This window comes from Octopus bimaculoides, chromosome 2 (assembly GCF_046866305.1).
Source record: "Octopus bimaculoides isolate indiv1 chromosome 2, ASM4686630v1, whole genome shotgun sequence".
Taxonomy (NCBI): domain Eukaryota; kingdom Metazoa; phylum Mollusca; class Cephalopoda; order Octopoda; family Octopodidae; genus Octopus; species Octopus bimaculoides.
Window position 1 is genome coordinate 1,530,992 of NC_142929.1, and position 22,027 is coordinate 1,553,018.

The 22,027-nt window shown below is 34.0% G+C and overlaps 1 protein-coding gene and 1 long non-coding RNA gene across 4 annotated transcripts in view; one reads left to right on the plus strand and one right to left on the minus strand.

Annotated features, from left to right (window-relative positions):
* LOC128250371 (uncharacterized) overlaps window positions 1-2,196 on the plus strand; it is a 53,113-nt gene extending 50,917 nt beyond the window's left edge. Inside the window, exon 3 of the mRNA XM_052975274.2 lies at window positions 1,115-2,196. Coding sequence (XP_052831234.1) covers window positions 1,115-1,279 — 165 coding nt within the window. The 3' untranslated portion in view covers window positions 1,280-2,196. The remainder of the gene's footprint in view (window positions 1-1,114) is intronic.
* The window catches only part of LOC128250374 (uncharacterized), a 144,384-nt gene that overhangs the window by 105,407 nt on the left and 16,950 nt on the right, over window positions 1-22,027 (minus strand). The gene's annotated exons all lie outside the window — the stretch shown is intronic.

Genomic DNA, 22,027 nt, shown 5'->3' on the forward strand with positions numbered 1-22,027 from the left:
ATATAACTATTTATATTATATAACTATTTATATTATATAACTATTTATATTATATAACTATTTATATTATATAACTATTTATATTATATAACTATTTATATTATATAACTATTTATATTATATGACTATTTATATTATATAACTATTTATATTATATGACTATTTATATTATATGACTATTTATATTATATAACTATTTATATTATATGACTATTTATATTATATAACTATTTATATTATATAACTATTTATATTATATAACTATTTATATTATATAACTCGATTCAGTCATACTGGGAAACAATATGGAACAAACCAATGCGTTACACATTCAATACCCAATATAAGCAGTAACACAACAAAAGAATCCACCACATCTCAAGGAAAACAAGTTAACGCATACAGTAACGGGAAGAGTTCGCACACTCCCAACTGCAGAAAAGACCACACAATGCGGCACACACACACCAGCAACCCGGAGGTGTAGCAGGTGACGCAGTAGAAATTTGCCTCAATCGACCAAATATTGAATAGTTATAAAATAATAATATTAATAATAATAATAATAATAATCATAATAATAATAATAATAATAATAATAATAATAATAATAATAATAATGATAATAATAATAATAATAATAAGAAGAAGAAGAAAACTCCAGGAGTTCCAGTAATACCTGAGTTAAAAGCAACAACAACAACAACAACAACAACAACAACAATAACAATAATAATAATAATAATAAGAAGAAGAAGAAGAAGAATAAGAAGAAGAAGAAGAAGAAGAAGATGAAGAAAACTCCAGGAGTTCCAATAACACATGAGTTAAAAAGAATAACAATAATAATAATAATAATATCCAATAAGGGGATTTTTTACGTTCCTTCGTCTGTCTGTATATTTGCTTCCCTGTTTCAGACGATGTCCTTCTTTCGTGGAGGCTAGATATATTCTGCTTATATCTTTCTCAATTTTTTACCATATCATTGTTGTTGATGTCGTTGTCGGTGTTCTTTGCTGGTTTTGTTAAATATTGGCATTATCAATTCTTATCATTATGTCCGTCATTGGAGAAGAATTCTAACGAACCTTTTCCCTATTATTTATTGCAGTACTGCGTACAAGTAATCGAAGTTTATGTGAGGAAACTTCTATACATACACTGGATCACTCTTCCGTCGCAACTCACTGAATACGAAGAGAATATGGACGTTCATTGTGATAATATTAAAGAAACTTCCGATTTAGTGTCTACCTCCTCATCTTATTATACATAAACCTTTTTCCCTGTACATTTATAGCAGAATATTTCTAAGTGCTGGACCATTTCACCTCGACTTCAATAAAACGATTGCCAATATATATATATATAATGTATATTATACATATCCACACATATATACATATATATATATATATATATATACATTTCTACATGCACGTATACACACTCTTATAAACGTATATTATATATTTAGATGTATATACACGCATATAAATATGATAGAAGAGGAAAAACAGAACGTGTGAGAGAGAGAGGGGGGAGGGGAGAAGGAGAGAGAGAGAGAGAGAGAGAGAGAGAGAGAGAGAGAGAGAGAGAGAGAGAGAGAGAGAGTTAAAACTAAGATCTAAATAGACAGAGTATCATCAGTGTATTTCATTTTCAAATAGAAGGAAATGCATTAAGATACATAAAAAAGAAAAAAGAAAATTCTCTCACGAAATTTCCATTTAGGGACGTAACAAAGCTTGTAAACAGCATTTATGTCTGTACGTTTTCTGCTGCTTTAAGGTTTTTTTTTTTTTACCTTACTTCTTCGTCTGTCTGTGTGTTTGCTTTCCTGTAGCTCGATTTCTCATATATACATACTTATATAATATATACATGCATATATTTACACGCACACACACACAGATATATATATAAATATGTCTGTATATATAAATATATATATGTGCATATATATATATATACATACATATATATATATATATACATGTATATACATACATACATACGTACATACATACATACATACATACATACACACACATACACACACACACACTCACACACACACACACGCACACACACACACGCACACACACACACACACACACACACACACACACACACACACACACACACACACACACATATATATATATATATATATATATATATATATATATATACATACATATATCTGTATGAATGTACACACATACACACTCATACACATTAAAATAATGTGTTTGTTAACTACGTTTACAACCGTGTAGAGAAAGTATATTCTCATTTTTCTTTTATTGGAATATATCAGTCTTATTTATTTGGGATTCGAAGCTAAATATATATACATAGCTACATTAGTGCTTTCTCGAAGAGGTCGGCATTGGCGTTGGTTGAAGAACCGTTTTGATTGGATACTATCACACTATTCACATGTACGTATGTATGTACATATGTGCATGCGTGTGTGAGCGTGTTATATAAAGTTCATACTAATATCATTCCTGTGTAAGATAACATAAAAGAGTAGAATGCGTATACAGTACCACTGGTGATGTCCTATTTCTCAATCTGGTTCTCTCTCTCTGTCCCTCTGTCTCCCTTTGCTTCTCCATCGACAACTACTGGAAAGCGAAACTATCCGTTTGCATGTTTCCTACAGGTGTAGAAACGTTGTTTCACCTGTTTAATCTACGATCGATAGATTAAATGCAAAAAACTAGAGGTAATGTTATTTATGGTCTTTGTGATTAGGGAAGATGTCTTTGGTAATAAATGCATGCACGTTCAAACTGGCAGTCCGTCGATTAAAGCGGCCGAGGGTTCTAGTTGATCCGCTCAAAGAAAGGAATAAATTAGAAGAAAAGGAAAAGAGAGGGTGATAACGGTGAAAACTACGGTTAAGGGGGAGACTACAGTGAAGAGGGGGGGGGGGAGAGTAATGACTAGGGACATGAAATACAGTTGGAGAATTAACATCCACGGTACCCAAGCAGTGGGCTGACGAGACAAACAAACAGTAATTGGCTAAACATTTCTTAAATACATTCATACTGGTGGTCATATGAATAAGTATAATCAGAAATCCCTAAATTAATTAAGTGATTACAATTTAATTGCTTTCTAATTATTATTATTGCTGCAGATGCAGGCTCAAGCTACAGTTAGCTCAATCATACTTAATATATATTATTATTATATTATTATTACTAACATTGTCGTAATATCAACGCATGCTTGGGTGCATACATGCATGGAAGTACAATTGTGGAAGTTCCCGTATGTTATGCACCCAAGCATGGGTTGATATAATGATAATGACAACAATAATAATAATATAATAATAATATATATTAAGTATGATTGAGCAAACTGTAGCATGAGCCTGCATCTGCAACTATAATAATAATTACAAAGCAATTAAATTGTAATCACTTAATTAATTTAGGGATTTCTACTTATACTTATTCATATGACCACCAGGATGAATGTATTTAAGAAATGTTTAGCCAATTACTGTTTGTTTGTCTCGTCAGCCCACTGCTTGGGTACCGTGGATGTTAATTCTCCAACGGTATTTCACTTCCCTAGTCATTACCCCACCCTTCACTGTAGTCTCCCCCTTAACCGTAGTTTTCACCTTTACCACCCTCTCTTTTCATTTTCTACTAATTTATTCCTTTCTTTGCATGCACATTTCACACCCTTATTTTATAAAGCATTTGTGTGTTTCCTTCCCCCACCCCCACAACCGCCTCAATTCCCAATTTGTCCTCTCTAGGTTTTAATGATACTGCTGGCATTCTTCATTTCTTCGCATGATACTTGTTTACATGTTTGTTTGGTTGTTTTTATATACAATGTCCTAAGCGGTTTTCAGCCCACTTACAACATATACTGCTTTTCCATACTTTTATTCATTTATTTATACCTACCCGTATAAAGGTCTTAACGGCTTGCCCTTTGTTTTTAAATTTAACTGACCACTTATATAAAACGCTGGACATTGGTCAATCTCATTACGGGCAATAAGTGTTTGGACTTTACAACATATCAGTAAGTAAATAACTGAAATTAACTGATAGGCAATCTATTATGATAAACTATTAATTAGTACTATAAACATAATTTTAAGAACTATTATGATTACTTCAAAACATTATGGCACTCTCACTCCCACTTTGTCTAAACCTTTTGGCTTATCCCGTTATTGTAAAATCTTCATTTTACTTTTTTTATTAGTTATTCCCGTGTTACCCCCATAGAAAAATTAACCCACCAATTACTATTTTAAGTTTAGTCATTTACCCAACGTCCCGAAGCGATACAAAAGCAAAATGGAATGATTTAAATATATTCAGCCTTTCATCTTCCCCTCGAGGCTCTTCTTCTTTCTTTTTCTAGATTCGATGTCAACGAAATATGATGAATATTATTTTCAGAATTTTCAATGGCAATACCGTATGACAGTGGAAGCAGAAACAGCTGTTCGATGGGATACAGTCTATTTGTTTTTAATTAAAAAGTAATAATTGATGTTAGTCAATTGTTGTTGATCAATATTTCTCAATTTTATGCTTAATTTATATATATATATATATATATATATATAATCATAAATATATAGGGATTGACAGTAACCTGCTTCTCCAACATACTGAGAATTCAGAAATAGCAGTCAAAGAACTACTGATTTCAAAACTACAAATTATTACTGAGCTACCCGGCAGAAATTGTTAATTATTAATTTTATTACTAATTGATGATTCCCTGCCCTGCATATCTATATATATATATATATATATATATATATATATATATATATATATATATATATATATATATATATATATATATATATATATATATATAACATGCAATTTAATGCTGGAAAATTCCAGGCTCTACGCTGCCGGCACAGAAAGCTAAACGTCATGCAGACAGGATACACTGGCCCAGGAGGAATTGAAATCCATGAATCAAAATCAGTGCGTGCCCTGGGCATTGACATAAGCAATGGTGCATCATTTTAAGTGCATATCACTAATTTGGCAATAAAATGCAGACGGCTAGCTGGATGGATCCTCGGAACTTTCAAAACAAGAGAAAATGAGACATTAATGATCCTTTGTAGGACACTTGTCCTCAGCCGCTTGAATTACTGCTCCCAACTATGGTCACCACGCAATATAAAATTCACAGCCGAACTCGATGCAATCCAACGAAGCTACAGTAAGAAAACCGTCTCAATGCAATGTATCAGCTACTGCGAAAGAAGGAAAAAATTAAAACGCTTCTCCCAAGAACGAAGGCGGGAGAGATATGCAGTGATAAACATCTGGAAAATCCTAGAAAGCCTTGTACCAAACTTTGGCATTGAAAGTTATTCAAACTGCAGAACGGGGCGCCATTGCATTGTGTTAAAGATCCCAGCATCGTTATCAAAATACAGGACCAGATACTGCAACATCTTGGGCTTCAAGGACCCACAGAATGCCTGAGAGACTGCATGGTGTGGATGTAAGTGTCTTTAAAACAAAACTGGAACCCTTCCTCTCAAGGGTTCCAGACGAGCCTACCTCACGGCAGGAAACACAGATGAGGGCACCGGCACCAAACTCCCTCATTGACTAAATGCTATATGTCAGAGGAGGTTTCAAATAATGGAGTAACTCAGTCAATGGTGGTACCCCAGCATGATCCCAGCTTCGAGGCTGAAACATTTTAAAGAATTGAAGGAATTAAAAAACATTATATATATATATATATATATATATATATATATATATATATATATATATATATATATATATATATAAATATATAATTAACATAATAGGGTAAAAAATTTGATATTAATTGATATCAATTCTTTGAGAATTTCTAAGTGATCTTCTTCTAGCACATTAGCAATCCACTTAGTGGTCTCTTTTACACACACACACACACACACATACACACACACACACACACACACACACACACACACACACACACACACACACACACACACACACACACACACACACACATATATATACGAGGGCTAAGTATCCTGACTGTTGCGATAGTAACGAAGCTAAAGCACGCTGAGTGAAGCGGCTTGACACAGATTGACCTTGTACACTGCTGTGCATGCGCAATAAGTTTTAAGTTCTACCTCGCTTCCGCTGTTTATAGGAAGTGAAAAACGTGCAGAGATACTATAATCATTTGAAAGCAGAACATATGAATGATGTCGCCAAGGAAACGAAGTTTTGGGGTAGTTCTACTACAGTCGTTGAACAGAGCTTCTTAGAGAATTATAGAGTGGGGACGAGATCGAAAACACGAAGGAAACACAAAGGTAGAGAAAAAATTATGATTAAATCTCGTGAATAAGACGTAATGAATAGAAACTTATGTCTACTTGCGATGAAATTAAATTAAGCGAAACATTATTGGTTTCTGATTAAATGCTGACACGATGTCCTTTAACAGATACTAAAGAATAGTAAAGTGTTCGATAAATGAAAAGTTAATAGAGAAAGTTATGGCTTCATCCGAAGTAAGAATTGCCAAACATGAAACGCAATGAGGAGTCAGACAGAAACAACAAATTAGAGAGTAAGAAAGTTGAAGACAGGGGCGAAATAAAGAGAGATCGAAGAAAGAAGGGAGAGAATCATGGAGTGGAAGATTAATAGCAGTTATGATAAACGAAACACAACGCTGGAAGGAATTGAAACTGTGCGCTTCGATAATCATAAATACAAGGAATGCACATTAACGGTTCTGTTGCATCTAGTCTTGCAATTGTCATTATTCTCTAAACATTATCAAAAGGAAGCATTTAACCCTAAAACGAAGGCGAGCTTCGTGAGCATTGCAAAACTGAAGCGTGTGCAATACGTCATATACATACAGCTGGATGCATTTAGGAGACACTGATAAATGCGCAGTAAAAATGGATGTTTGTTTATTTTTTAATTGCGTTTAGAAACGAGAAGTGATTGAAGATCTTGTGTTCATGAAGTTGCATAAATCTCTTTCATACTTAATAGAGAGAATTGGTTTATTGAAATATATTGATTTCAAATGTTGGCACAAGGCCAGCAATTATGAGAAGGAGGTAAGTCGATTACATCAAGCCCAGTGTTCTAATGGTACCTATTTTATCTACTCCTCAGTGGTATTTGAACTCAGAACGTAAAGACGGACGAAATGCTGCTAAGCATTTTGCCCGAGGTGCTAACGATTCTGCCAGCTCGCCATTTTAGCTTATTGAAATATATTGAGACGCATATATGGTTACAACTAATCTATATGAAATTAATGTCTATATGACCCACGTAAATATCTCCAAACTTGAATTAAGTTATATTTTGGATTCATGAACTACATTTAATCAGTATGTTTATCACAGATTAATTTGAACGGGGAACATAAAAGCAAAACCCGCATAAATCTCATATTCAGAAGTGAATATCGAATGTATGTGGTGTATTATAATAAGAATGGTTGTGACATTGACGAGAATGGTCTTTTAAAAACGTCGCTGCTTGTTTATGAGGAGTATATTATTGAAAGGGCTATCAGAAACCACGATTTCATTGGAGAGATAGCCCGTGAACATCATAACCAAAGAAATTTGGTAACATCAGTATTGATTAATAACCGAACCCAATCATCCAGATATATTTAGAATTTTTGTCTTGCCGGTGCCAAAATTAAATATTGATTTTTAAGTAACTTGATTATTGATATCTGTATTATAAGATGAGATAGATACTGACAAAGAGATTATTAGAGTAAAGCCAGTAGTAAACTAATATTGTTTGCATTCAACTGAAACTCGTATAAACACTACTTAATAAAGACTGGGAAAATAGAATTAATTTACTGATAGGTCCTGCGTTCTTCGAATCTATTGAACCCAAATGATAAGCTCGGAACATGGACATTCGGAGAAGTTTATATTCTAATCCACTATCGGGAAAACCAGTTTCTAGAAATATGCTAGATGTGTGAGGCGTATAGGTCCTTGTGATGTTAGACCGATTCAGTCGTGTTGACGACGTGCAGGAAATATAGAGTGTAAAAGGTGTCAAATAAATAATTCACGTGGTGAACGCAAAAGATCAAGAAAACAAACAGTAACGTATCTTTCTGTTCTCAATAGCTTCTGGCATATTCGAAGAGGAATGTCTGATTGTTGTTTTTCGTCATCGGAGAACAACTCCTGCCTTTATACAATGTGTGTTCATACTTCACGGGCTTCATGGCTTTCATCATGCAATGCTACCTTACTGGACTTATGAATCGAATGAGCGTGCAGGTTCCTGTTTATAGGAATCACTAAATAAATTATTTGCTGATGTGTATTGACGCTTGTCAGACAGAAAGTAATTCATGGGATGCACGCATAACAGCAGGACTTCAAGTAATAATGCATGTAATCACTTCCAAAATGTTCTCCCAGATTTCAACTTGAACATTTGATTGCTGTCGTTCTTTTTTTGTCTTTGGAATTAAAGAACATATCTTCCCTTTAAAAGATGTGTGTTCATAACACACGCGGTGTTTTGTAACTAATCACAAACGCTGCACTGCAACAGTCATCGGGTCACTTTAAATAGATGCAACTATATTCAGAAGCAAAGTACTATCAAATGCTTTACTTTAGTATAAGAGAGTCTAAGTTAGCAATGCTGAACTGCTGTAACATGACGTGGACGGCATAAAAAATTGCAAGCAATTGTTATTAATTCCTTAAAGACCTAAAATCTACATACTCTTTGATACAATAAGAAGACTTTACTGCTATTTCACCGCATTTCTTTCTACTCGAGTATAAAATATTCAATTATTTTCTTCCACAACAACTCCGAAAGGCTTTCAATTACATTCCATTAGCGAACTAATACTTTCTAGGATTAATAAGTTTAGTCCGAGAAATACAACTATTTTGCTAATACTCCTGAAATCCCAATTTGAAGTACATTAGACTTGCACTTTCCAATAACTGGTCTAGATTTTAATCCTCAGCTGAAAAATTAGAAAACGCTTTCTATTCAATAAATCATAATTTATAACATGACAAGGCAGGTGTAATGAAATATATAGTAAAAATAAAAACAAATAATAAACCATAGTAAACTAGTAAAGAAACATAGTAAAGGCGAATCGATAAATAAGATTTCCAAAGCCCATCACAATTTCAATGATTTTGAAAGATTAAGAAATTTCGTCAGTCACAAATCTGATACTTTTTAACGGTATTTGTATGCGCAAGGTTTTGAAATACATCATCGGTTGTGGTGCCTTGCATTACATTATAAGCAGTCCAGCATGTTAATACATACATACCAAGAACTGGATCAACAAAACTAAACGAACGCCATTTAAGATGGCGCAGTAGTATAACGACCCACGTGATGACTTAAACGTTGACAAAGAGAAACACCAAAACACGAAAAAAAAAAAAAAAGATATCTCAAACGCATTAACACTTCTTATTGCGATCTATAGGATTTATTTATAGAAAGAAAAAAATAATGCTGAACAATTTTCGGTGACTTATTGCACTACATACTATTTCTTCGTTTTTTAACAAAGGGGAATTATTATAGAGGCGGAACATACGCATAAAATTGATTGTACAATAATACAATAAACAATGCCCCACACTAACACACTCCCACCCAACGTATATATATATATATATATATATATATATATATATCAGTATGTATGTTTATGTATATATATACAATATACATACATATGTGTGGATGTGAGTGTATGTGTGCGTGTCTATCTATCTATCTATCTATCTATCTATCTATATTTATCATGACCAATGTTTTATGAAAGTGAATTTTTTGACCATATTTGTATTTTCAGGATGCTGAGGAGAAGGTAGCACTTGCTCTTCTATTTCTTCTATTTTTATCTACTTTTTTTTGCAGACAACTTCAAACATAACTTTATCGGACCCCATAAAATACTCTTATACACATTATTTCGTTCTTTTTAGAAAATTGTTAACATGTTATGTGATTTCATTCTTTATTTCTTGTTAATTTCTTTCATTCTTATTGTCTTTGATCTAATATCCATTTCATTCTCTCTCTCTCTCTCTCTCTCTCTCTCTCTCTCTCTCTCTCTCTCTCTCTCTCTAGTTATTTGTACTTACATTTTATCCCCTTCTCTTCAACTATATTATCTGATTAGAGGTAGTGATATTTAACGTTGTCATACATCGCTAGAGTTATGTGTCGTACATCAAAGAACCATATTTTCTTATTTCATCTTTGATGCCGATGTGTGTAGAATATTCTTTCAATACTGCAGTATCCAATTTGTAATTTACTATCATCTGCCACGAGAGAATTTTTTTTCCCAATGAAGGGATCGTTGACTTTTCTATGAGAATTTCCACAGAAGACGGTATCAACTACTACTAATTGAATCGGTTTCTTGCATCAGCTGTGAACAAAAACTTTAGATAAAGTTTTAATGATGAATCTCTAGATTTATTCGAGTAGGTAGATTTACGTGTCGTAGAACGCGCTGTTGTATTTGACATCTGTCTTGCCATAAACATCATTATAATATTCTCGAGTTCTAGTTCTAGTTTACAGACGAATGGGTCAATAGTTATATCTTACATTTTAGCTGTGTGCTTTTTCATTCATAAATTTATAATTCAGCATTTATGGCAGACTCCATATAATTGATAGCAATGGGTCATTCTATAAATCATGTGATTTCACAATAATACGTTTTAATTCTTTTTTGAACTTGTGGAACTTCTGTAGTATAATTTCTTTAAATGGCCACACAAATATTTCTGAATTGTCTTGTTACAACCATGGCAAACATTCTTAGTACCTGTCTAATCTATCATAATTATATCTTCTCAAGAAGTTAATATGGCAGACTTCTGAATTGGGTTCGTTTTATCATATTATTTTCTGGTCTATAATGTGATTTGAAAGAGAAACAATGGAGAGCAAACGTACCATGTAATGGTAAGGTACTGAACGAAATACAATCACTTGATTATTATCCCATAAGTACGTGTTAAAGTGTTTCCCGGATAAGTGTACCATCGAACAGAAAGCAGTGTTTTGTAGCTGAATGTGAAACAATTGGGTTTTTTAGGAAGGGAATTGTGATGGGTAATGTCTGCCTAGAAGCCTGATAAGGGTCTCAAAGACAATCGAGACAGCTATTGTTCTTCCACTGTGATACTTAAAGGAGCGGTTAAGTAACAAGGAAGAAATCTTTATTTTTTTAAGTAAACGTTCACGAATCAAAGGAATTAATGTTTCTTGTGTTGGTAGTTATCGCTTGCTCACACTTCGGAGGAGGGCAGAGTATCAAATACCTCTGTATGTGTGAGTGTGTGAGTGTGTGTGTCTGTGTGTCAGTGTGGATGTGGGTATGTTTATATGAGAGAAAATGAGGGGGTTGTAGAAACCGGGTAAAAGAATGATATGAAGAAAGAGAGAAATGAAAAAAAAAACCCGATATTTTACGGGGATATGAGTAGCAAACATTAAAATAAAAGTCATTAGGAAAGATTGCGTAATTGAGACGGAGCTTAACGAAAAGCGGAAGGGGAAATGAAGTTCAGAGTCGTAAGGAAAAAATAGCAAAAAGAGTTTGAGTTGAATGTAAATAAATGCCTGACGTCATGCGTATGATAAAAGATTTGTGTAGAAATACATTAGTGTATTTGTTACTCCATAAGACTCTGTGTGTGTGTGTGTGTGTGTGTGTGTGTGTGTGTGTGTGTGTGTGTGTATGTATATGTGTGTGTATGTGTGTATGTGTGTATGTGTCCACATTTGTGTATTTGTTACTCCATAAGATTCTCTCTGTGTGTGTGTGTGTGTGTGTGTGTATGTTTGTGTGTATGTGGTGCATGTGTGTGTGTGTGTTTACTTTATTTTATCGACCACGAAAGAATGAAATGTACACCTGATCTCAGCTCTATGCCAAATCAGAATGCAGAGATCCCAAAGTAATAAATTGATGCGCTAGCATGTCTACAAATACACCGCCCTTATGATAATAATAATAATAATAATAATAATAATAATAATAATAATAATAATAATAATAATAATAATAATAATAATAATAATAATAATAATAATGAAGATGTGTGACAGCGAGCTACCGGGAAGATAGATCAAATCTGAAACCATCAGGAAGCAGGAATTATGAGTCCGCAAAAAACAATGAAAGAAAATTGTTTTAATGTAAATCATCTCAGGAAACCGAAAGATACTCAGCAGCTTTCGCAGATTGAACAAAGCCTGAATTAGCAAAGCTAGACAGAAGGAGTAGAAAGGAATTCCATATGAATGGAGGAATTCACCCAAGAGCAGGCGTAGCAAAATTATACTTACCTAGAAAAGAAGGTGGAAGAGCGCTAATATCAGTAGAAGACTGCATGGAATTAGCTAGAGTAGATATAGACTCTTTTGTAGGTAACAGGGAAGAAAGTTTATTAAGCGCTGCTAGAGTCACAGCAATATATAGGGAAACCAAAAGCTCAAACGATGTTAAAAACTTGAGGAGAGACCAGGGTGGAAGAGACTGAGTAGCAGTAGACGAATGTGTACATGTGGAAATAGAAGAGATAAAAAAAAAATGTAAATGCATTCTTAAAAAACGAAGCAGAAGTAATAGGAAGAGCCATGTCACAAGAATACGATGATGACCACCACGACAGAATGAAGACGCTGTGCTGATATATCAGGGAAGACAAGGATTAAGTACTCCCGGCCTGAGATTCATTTAAGCTTAAAGTTGAAAGCGAAAAGATAGATTCGGTTCTTGAGATATTCCAGACGAGAAATGTAACTAACAAGATTATTTGGACTGCAGCTACGGTTGCTGCAGACAGAGTTGGATACAAAAGAAAGGAACAAACAGAACGTAAATGACCATACTGGAGCAGGCGAATTTGTGAGAATCGGAGTTAAAAAGATATTTAGGACAAGTTGATAGATTGAGAAGAGGGGGATTGCAGAACGAAAGCATCAGAATAATGTTGGAAAGAACATATGGAATAAGAAATAAAGGGTATGATGTTATATTGGAAGAATTGAAACAAAGAATTGTAGCAATCAAAGCAAAACTAGAAAGATGTAACAATAAAAAATAACAATTCAGGAAAAACAGTTTGAAGCAAATCAGAAGAGACTGTTTCAGGAACTAGATGGGCAAATACACGTAACAATGATACCAGATGCAGAGGAAAGCAAGGCATTCTGGAGAGGGATGTGGGACCAACCTGTAGAGGATAATGATGAAGCGGAGTTGCAGCAAGATAGGTTTAGAAATATATAAGTCCAAGAAGATATAAAGATAACTACAGAAATGATAAAAATAAGCTGTTGAGAAAATTCCCAAATTGGAAGATTCCAGGACCGGATCGGGTCCAAGGTTATCGGATTAAGAAGCTGAGAGGGCTCCATGAAAGAAAAGCACAACAGCTAGATGAGTGCTTGCAGGAAGGCACAGTACCCATCTGGATGACAAAGGGAAAGACATTGTTATGCGCCAAAGATGCTGAAAAGGGAAATGTTGCATCCAACTTTAGACCAATAACATGCCTTCCGCTAATGTGGAAACTAATGTCAGGTGCTTTGGCCGGTGAACTGTACAGATACTTGGGAAAAAAGTCGGCTGCTACCCACTGAACACAAATGGTGCTGAAAAAGGAGCCGGGGAACGAAGGATCGGCTCTTAATTAATAATCTATTTATCAGGAACTGCAAGAGGCGACATACAGATCTGAGCATGGCATGGGTTGACTATCGCAAAGCAGACGATATGATACCACACTCCTGGATAATAAGAACACTGGAAATGTATGGAGTAGCAGAGAATATGAGAAGCCTTATACGGAATAGCATGAAATAGCGGAGGACGGAATTGAGAGCAGGGAAGGAAGTACTAGGAGAGGTGAAAATCAAGAGCGAAAACTTCCAAGGGGACAGTGTTTCCCCACTGATCTTCACAAAAACTGAGGCAGAACTGGACAGCCTAGTCCAGTCTGTGCGGATCTCCTCAAATGATATAATGGCGTTTGGACTCTCAAAATGTGTTACGATGGTGATGAGACGAGGAAAACTTGCCATGACAGAAAGGCATATGGTTGCCGAGTGGCAAACAGTGAAGGCGATTCAACCTCATTTCAGCTATAAACATCTGGGAATACTTGAGGCAGACGGAATCAAATACCCCGACATGGAGGAACGGACAAAAAGAGAGTAAATGCGGTGAAAAAAATATTGGCTTTAAAGCTGAATGCCAGAAACATAATTTCGGCAATAAACTCGTGCGCAATCGCAATAGTTCGGTATGGCGCTGGAATCCTGAAGTAGACAGAAGAGGAAGTAAAGGAGATGGACAGGAAGCCAAGAAAGCTCCTAACGATGCATGGAGCCCATCATCCACGTGCAGACACTGATCGCCTATACATGAAGAGAGCAGATGGAGGAAGGGCACTGATAAGTGTGAAAGACTGCATGCGTATCGAACTCGAGAGCTTAATGAGATATCTAGCCCAAAGAAAGAAAACCTTGCTAGTGACAGTTAGGAACGAGGGAGTATTGAGCGGAAAGGAAAAATAGGAAATAAAGGAAGAAGTACAAAAAGGACATGAAGAAGAATTACGCAAGAAGGGACTACACAATTAATTCCATTTAGCCACAACAGAAGTTGCTGGAAAATATAGGTGGGATTGGCTGATGAAAGGGTTTCTAATAAAGAGACCGGGCGTACTATACTAGCAGCGCAGGACCTTGTTCTGGCCACGAACTCGAGGGTCAACCTGAGGAATGAGCAAGTCTCTCTGCTGTACCGCATCTGCAACAGAGGGGATGAAACCATCGCCCATATCACGAACAAATGCCCTAGACTTGTCTAAACCAATACAGTTGCGGCGACAAGACCAGGTAGCGAAATTCTATATTGAGAACTGTGCGAAAAGTGGGGGCTAGAGAGAGGCAAGACGTGGTATGAGAACAAATGGGAGAGAGTGGCAGAGTGGGAATTTGCCAATGCAAACGAAGGTTGTGATCAAAGAAGAGAGTAGACGTGATACCAATAGTAATTGGTGCACTTGGAAGTATCAGCACTCAAATACCAACATGACTGAAAAAGATCGGTGCAAGTGTGAAGGGAGAAACACCTACAAAGATCAGCATTGCTTGGAACTGCAGAATGTCACCTTAGTCTGTTGGCTGTGGACAGCTGACCCTTTCCACCATAACCAGCAAAATAAGCTGGGAGTTTGCATCAAATAATATTAATACTAATAATAATGAGAAGAAGAAGAAGAAGAAGAAGAAGAAGAAGAAGAAGAAGAGGAAGAAGAAGAAGAAGAAGAAGAAGAAGAAGAAGAAGAAGAAGAAGAAGAAGAAGAAGTAGAAACGAACAAACAAGAGTGTAATCAATAATATACTAGTAATAATTGCAACGCCAATGATGATAAACGTAGATGATGTCCTATCCAACAACCAAAATACGTGTGTAAGTTTGTATGTATGTATGTATGTATGTATGTATGTATGTATGTATGTATGCATGGATGCATACGTACATACATGCCTGCATGTATGTATTCTTGTATGTATACATGCATATATATATGCCAGTATGTATTTATGTATGTGTGTATGTATGTATCCATCTATTTGTGTGTGTATGTGTGTGTGTGTGTATGTGTGTGTGTGTGTGTATGTGTGTGTGTGTTGTTACACTTGTATATAACGAAAATTGATAGAATATAAAATAACAAGAGAAACTTGAAAGATGACAATATTAGAAATGCTACAAGAGTAAATATATGTCAGATTAGGAATCAATAAAGACGTAAGAAGTTAACCAGATGTGAGCATTAGCTTCATTCCAAAATGAAACTCCTTATTTTGGTTTACAGTTACCTGACTGTACATGCGCAACACATACATTTAAAACTATAACTCTATGCATGTGTCTATACATTTATGTGTGTCTGTATGTGTGTGTGTATTTAGTAGACATGACAAAACCATCGATATTTAAGATTAATATTTTCAGTTGGTCGTCCAACGAAGGCAGTGATAATCCAAACACCTGTCAGATATGTGCAATTATCCACATAAGCAGGTTAACAGATAGAAGTGTTTTCTCGACTGTACTATACTTTCCAACGCTGCGTTAATTCAGGACTGTGGTTCTGTGTTTTAGTATATTCAACATAGGTAACCAAACCTTTGTTGTTTGCTCTTTTTCTTCGTAGTTGTTAGGTACTATGACGTCCTCCCCTCCTCCCCTTCTTCCTTCCCCTTCCTCCTTCCCCTTCCCTTCCTCCTTCCCCTACCCCTCCTCTTCCACCCTCCTCCATAATTTCTTCTTCTTCTTCTTCTTCTTCTTCTTCTTCTTCTTCTTCTTCTTCTTCTTCTTCTTCTTCTTCTTCTTCTTCTTCTCATCATTATTACTATGAATATTCTTGTATTTCCCATTTGTTCTTCTGTCGTCATTATTATTGCATTGTTAAAGGGAGCCCAAATCAGGCAGCAGAAATACACTTGCTAAACACTTGATCTATTAAAGCTATTCAGAAGCGTCCACTTTGACTGCTACACATAAATGTATCAAATGTCTTTCACCTCATCGATGGAAAACTATAGGCAAATTATCGCACTAGAAATGAATGGACCTTCTACAAGTTTAGTCAAATTGTTCATTACAAAATTGAACTTACATTAATAACTGATGCTAATGAGTAAAAAATAGATTTAGTAGGCTTAATATGAAATGTTCTGCACAATTCATGTTCATAGATTTAATACAAAATACTATTTTGACTGTTTAATGGAATTTGGCAATCATACTATTTATGAGTAGAGAAAGGCAATCTAAAATCGATTATATCACTTCCGATGCCTAAATTTATAGAATTTAAATTTACATAATATCAATCATCAACACCCATTACGAATGTTATATTTCATCCGAAATCTCAATTTATTTTCTTATGTTTCTCTCCGAAATGGACACAAAATTAGTGACTAATGGCTTCCGAAGGAAATCCATTGCAGGAAATGCTGTTATAGTAGCGTTATAGGATATTTTACATTTATTTCAGAAACATATTAACTAACAGTAATGTCTTGTTTATTATTGCTGGCATTATCGTTTAAAATGTTGTTAAGATTAAGATGGTCCTGAATCACATGAAAACTATTCACGAATTATGTAGTGTTTTTTGACAATGTTAGAGACAAAAGACTGAAATCATCGGTATTAACGAAATTCGTAGAATCATCACAGTGAAAATTCGATATTTTAAAGAAAAAGTCTAAAAGCTATTCAAACATTTTTACACAAATAAATAAATGAAATGAAATAATTTTCACGTTTGTGATGCAGAAATTTAAAGCACTAAAATACGGCCACACAACAGTGAACGTAATAATTTTCTTCTTTCGTTTAAACGGTATAAGATTTGTCCCATTACTTATCTATTCAAACTATTTATGCATACATTATACGTACGTACATGCATGTTCATGCATATGGGTGTGTATCCATATACCTAATTATATGTATAAATACACACACACACACACACACACATATATATATATATTCTGCTTGTGTGTATATATATGTATAAATACATATATACATATGTACATGCATATATGTATGTATATATATATATATATATATATATATATATATATATATATATAACACAAAATTTTAACCCTTTTTTAAAACCTAACAAAACTCTCAACTCTCATGCATCCTTATTTTTCCTACCAGTTTATACATGAACTACTATTGAACTACAAAAGCTCAAAGACTATATAATGTATGGGTATATTTATTTTTTTTATATATTATTGTTTTATATATTATTTTCTTCATTTTGCACTTCTTTGTAAAAAAAACATTTTCATTCTCCTTCTTCTTGATAATTTGCTTTTTCGCAATGAAAACCGGTTAGAAGAAATCTTTATTAAAATATGCTTCCAGTTCAGCATTCTGGCTTTTTTTCATTTTCCTATATATATATATATATATATATATATATATATATATATATATATATATATATATATATATATATATATATACATACATATGCATATACATATACATATACATATACATATATACATACATATATATATACATACATATATATATATATATATATATATATATATATATATATATATATATATATATATATATATACATACTAAGTCAGCGCTAGAAGAAAAACGACCATCTTCGGTTTCAAGACGAAAAGTGTTCTTCCATCAGGATAATGCTCGGCTACATACAGCGAGGATGACGTTCCAAAGGCTGGAGCGGTTTGAATGGGAAACGATGCTCCACCCACCATATTCACCGGACATTGCTCCATCTGATTTTCATTTATTCCGCAGTGTTCAAAATCGTTTGGACAGAAAAAAATATGAATTCTATAGAGGAAGTCAGAACAGTACTGGAGGAGTCCTATTTGTCACAGCCAACTGAATTTTGAAAGAAAGGCCTACCAACCCATCCAGAGAAGTGGAAGAGCATTGTAGAAAATGAAGGGGAGTATATTTTGGATTTAAAAAGAATTTGTTTATCTTAATTTTGAAAAATAGGAAGTATAAAAAAATCGCATTATTTATGGGATGACCCAATATATCCATCCATCCATCCATCCATCCATCCATCCATCCATCCATCCATCCATCTATCTATCTATCTATCTATCTATCCATCTATCCATCTATCTATCTCTCTCTCTCTATCTACCTATCTCTCTCTCTCTCTCTCTATCTATCTATCTATCTACCTATCTATCTCTCTATCTATCTATGATGGTTGTCTACCCTTATGCAGAGTCTGACCACCCCCTGTACCTACACCTCAGATCCATCATGGCGTCTGTTTTGGCTTTTTAAATCAGACAATGTATTGAAAAGACACCCACACAGATTGCATGTCTGCTTTGGACCACCAAGAGCTGCAGTTAAGTTCTGATCTTTGTGGATCTTAAAATGTCTTTTGAAGCCGCCGTATGATCTACAGACCTTACGCCATACACGGCATTGGAAGGTGTGCACAGATATATAGGCAGAATAGTTGGTGAAGGTTCACTTTTCATTAGTCCACAAATCAGGCTTGAGATACACACACACACACACACACACACACACACACACACACACACACACACACACGTATCGATATAAATAGATTGATCGATTGATAAATCTGAAACATTCTAAATGGATTTTAGCATAGGGTTTTCACAGCATGTAACGTGCAATCACGTATCCTTGTAAATACTCAGAGTGAGGATTAGTTATTTTAGTTTAACGTTCCTATTCACGTAATAGAAAGGGACGGTCGGTTGTGAAAATTATATAAAGTAGTGACAAAGAAAATTATATAAACGCTGTCGATTCCTGTCCTTTAAACTCTCTAAAATATGTAACTGCAGATGTTTAAAATGATGGTAATCATTCTGGTCAATAAAATGAAAATGATATTACACATCGACCAATGGCACCGGTCTAGCGCCATACATTGTTTCTGTTAATGCTTCGTACACTAAAACTTACAAAGCCAGTTTAATATATGATTTTCTTTAATTTTATTTACTTATATTTTCCTGCAAATAGCCTCTCAGAATTATCTCAGAATGATACTATATTCTCATGCTAATAAATTTACAAACTATCTACATTTAGCAACTTATACAGTGCTACTTCGGCATTTGTGATTAGCATTCGTTGATGAATCCCAGCATAACTCTAATCTGCTCGGAATTATTTCTCGTAATACGATCAACTGACTATAAACTTTTATATTTCAACACACACTTTTAATGAAATATGTATTAAATAGCTTAACGCTAACCTAATTAATTTTTGCATTGTAGATGGTGAGATGGAATACCAGAATTCTGTTATGTGTACGTCCAACACACTGATGCACTTTTGAAGTAACTCATGCACTAAATATACGAACAATTTGTGACTTGGTATAATAAACAAATTCATCTGTGTCAAATAAGCTTTCATACGCCGGGTTTATCCGATCTTAGGAGGTCAAAAAGTTTCATGGATGTTTACAATATAGCTTTTGCAAAAGAATGAGACGTAGAAATAACTTATTTTTTATTTACTAAATATATATCTGCGCAGATTCTGTTGATGTATTGATAATTACTTCTTCAGATGGAAACAAAATTCACGTTTCATATCCTTAAAACAAATTTACATTAAAACCCATAATTTTCTCAAAATTTGCGAACTATGTTTTCATCAGGAGAAAAAAAAACAGTTTCTCTTCCATTCCTCTCTGAATGAAAATTATTGATTTTTGTTTACTCCGAAGAACGCATAATATATGCGAAAGGAAATGTTGACATCTTTTGCATCAAAAGTAATGGGAACATATATCAATCTAGCTTTTAAACAGTGTCACAGTCGGGACTCATTAAGGGACTGTTATTTTGTTATTCACCACTACGCACAACATCCCCAATCATTTTGATAACGATTTTAGATTTATATATTTTTATGTTGATAATATTCAAGAAACGTAAACTACGCCAAACCGTTATGAGCAGAATTATTTAGAAGACATTTTCAATTAGATTTACTAATGCCCAATCTGGCAATACTTCAATTGATGTCTTGAAATATTTTCAAAATATGCGAAAATAGAACAAAGAAAAGATATTTATATTCGGAGGTAGTTTGAAGCTTTAAAAGGTGAGGACGAAAAGTATTGAATCACTTTTTTACTCTTCAGCGCTCATCTTAAAATATTTGCAAATCAAGATTAGTGTAATATTTATTCGTATAGTTTTAATATTTCATGCATAAATACGTGCGTCTATCTATCTATCTATCTATCTATCTATCTATCTATCTATCTATCTATCTATCTATCTATCTATCTATCTATCTATCATCAATTTAGATTTAAACGTGTGCAAGCAGGGTACAATTATATGCATGTATGTATGTATAATATATATATATATATATATATATATATATATATATATATATATATATATATATATATATATATATAATTACGTAAGTAAGAAATGTAGCTAAGTTGCACATAACAGAATTTATAACAGTATTTTTCGTTGATGTGTAAAAATGACAAATTGATGCACATTTAGAAATATGAAGCGAAGAAAAGTGTTTTGAAAGGAAGTCCATTAGCTAAAATTGGAGTTATTAAAATAATCTGAATATTTTATAGGGATATTGATTTTAATCTCCGACATGCTACTTCTTGAAACCTAGATGATTCTCGAATATGGCTTTGTACGTAAGAAAGTGAATACAATATTTTTGGGAGTGAATAGAAATTCACGTAGTCGCGAGTGAAATAAGAAAGTTTTAATTTGTGTTTCAAAATTATGCATCTACAATTTCTTAATTCGTAAAGTGTATCCATTTTTCAGTCTCTTGCTTCCGTATTAAGGTTTTGTTGTATTTGTTTCTTTCTTGTGTGTAAACGACGTCTATAAGGTTTAATGATCTTCCAATCAATTGGTTACATGAGGATGATAGCAAGTTACGGAGCATTTCAGCTGATAGCACTATCTCTTTCAGAGTAAACGTTCTGGTTTTCTTAGTGGGACAGACTACAAAAGAAAAAAAAATGCAGGGGGAAAATGTTTATGTATCAAAAGGTTCTTCCCCTGAGAAAACTGTGAAAAGCGGGAGACACAATCAAAGCAAGGACCAAAAGAAATCAGTTGTTACTAATAATACTATACGGACTCACGACGTTAAAGAATAGAGAAAGAACAGAAATGAGTTATAAACAACTTAAAACATTACATTGAATAATATTGAAGCAAAGTTATTTACAAAGACAAATTACAGGGCAAAAGAATAGTCATTACGCAAATCAATAGGTTTCTATTCTGACTTGATACAGTCAGACTTTCTAAACAACACGCCTTGCACTA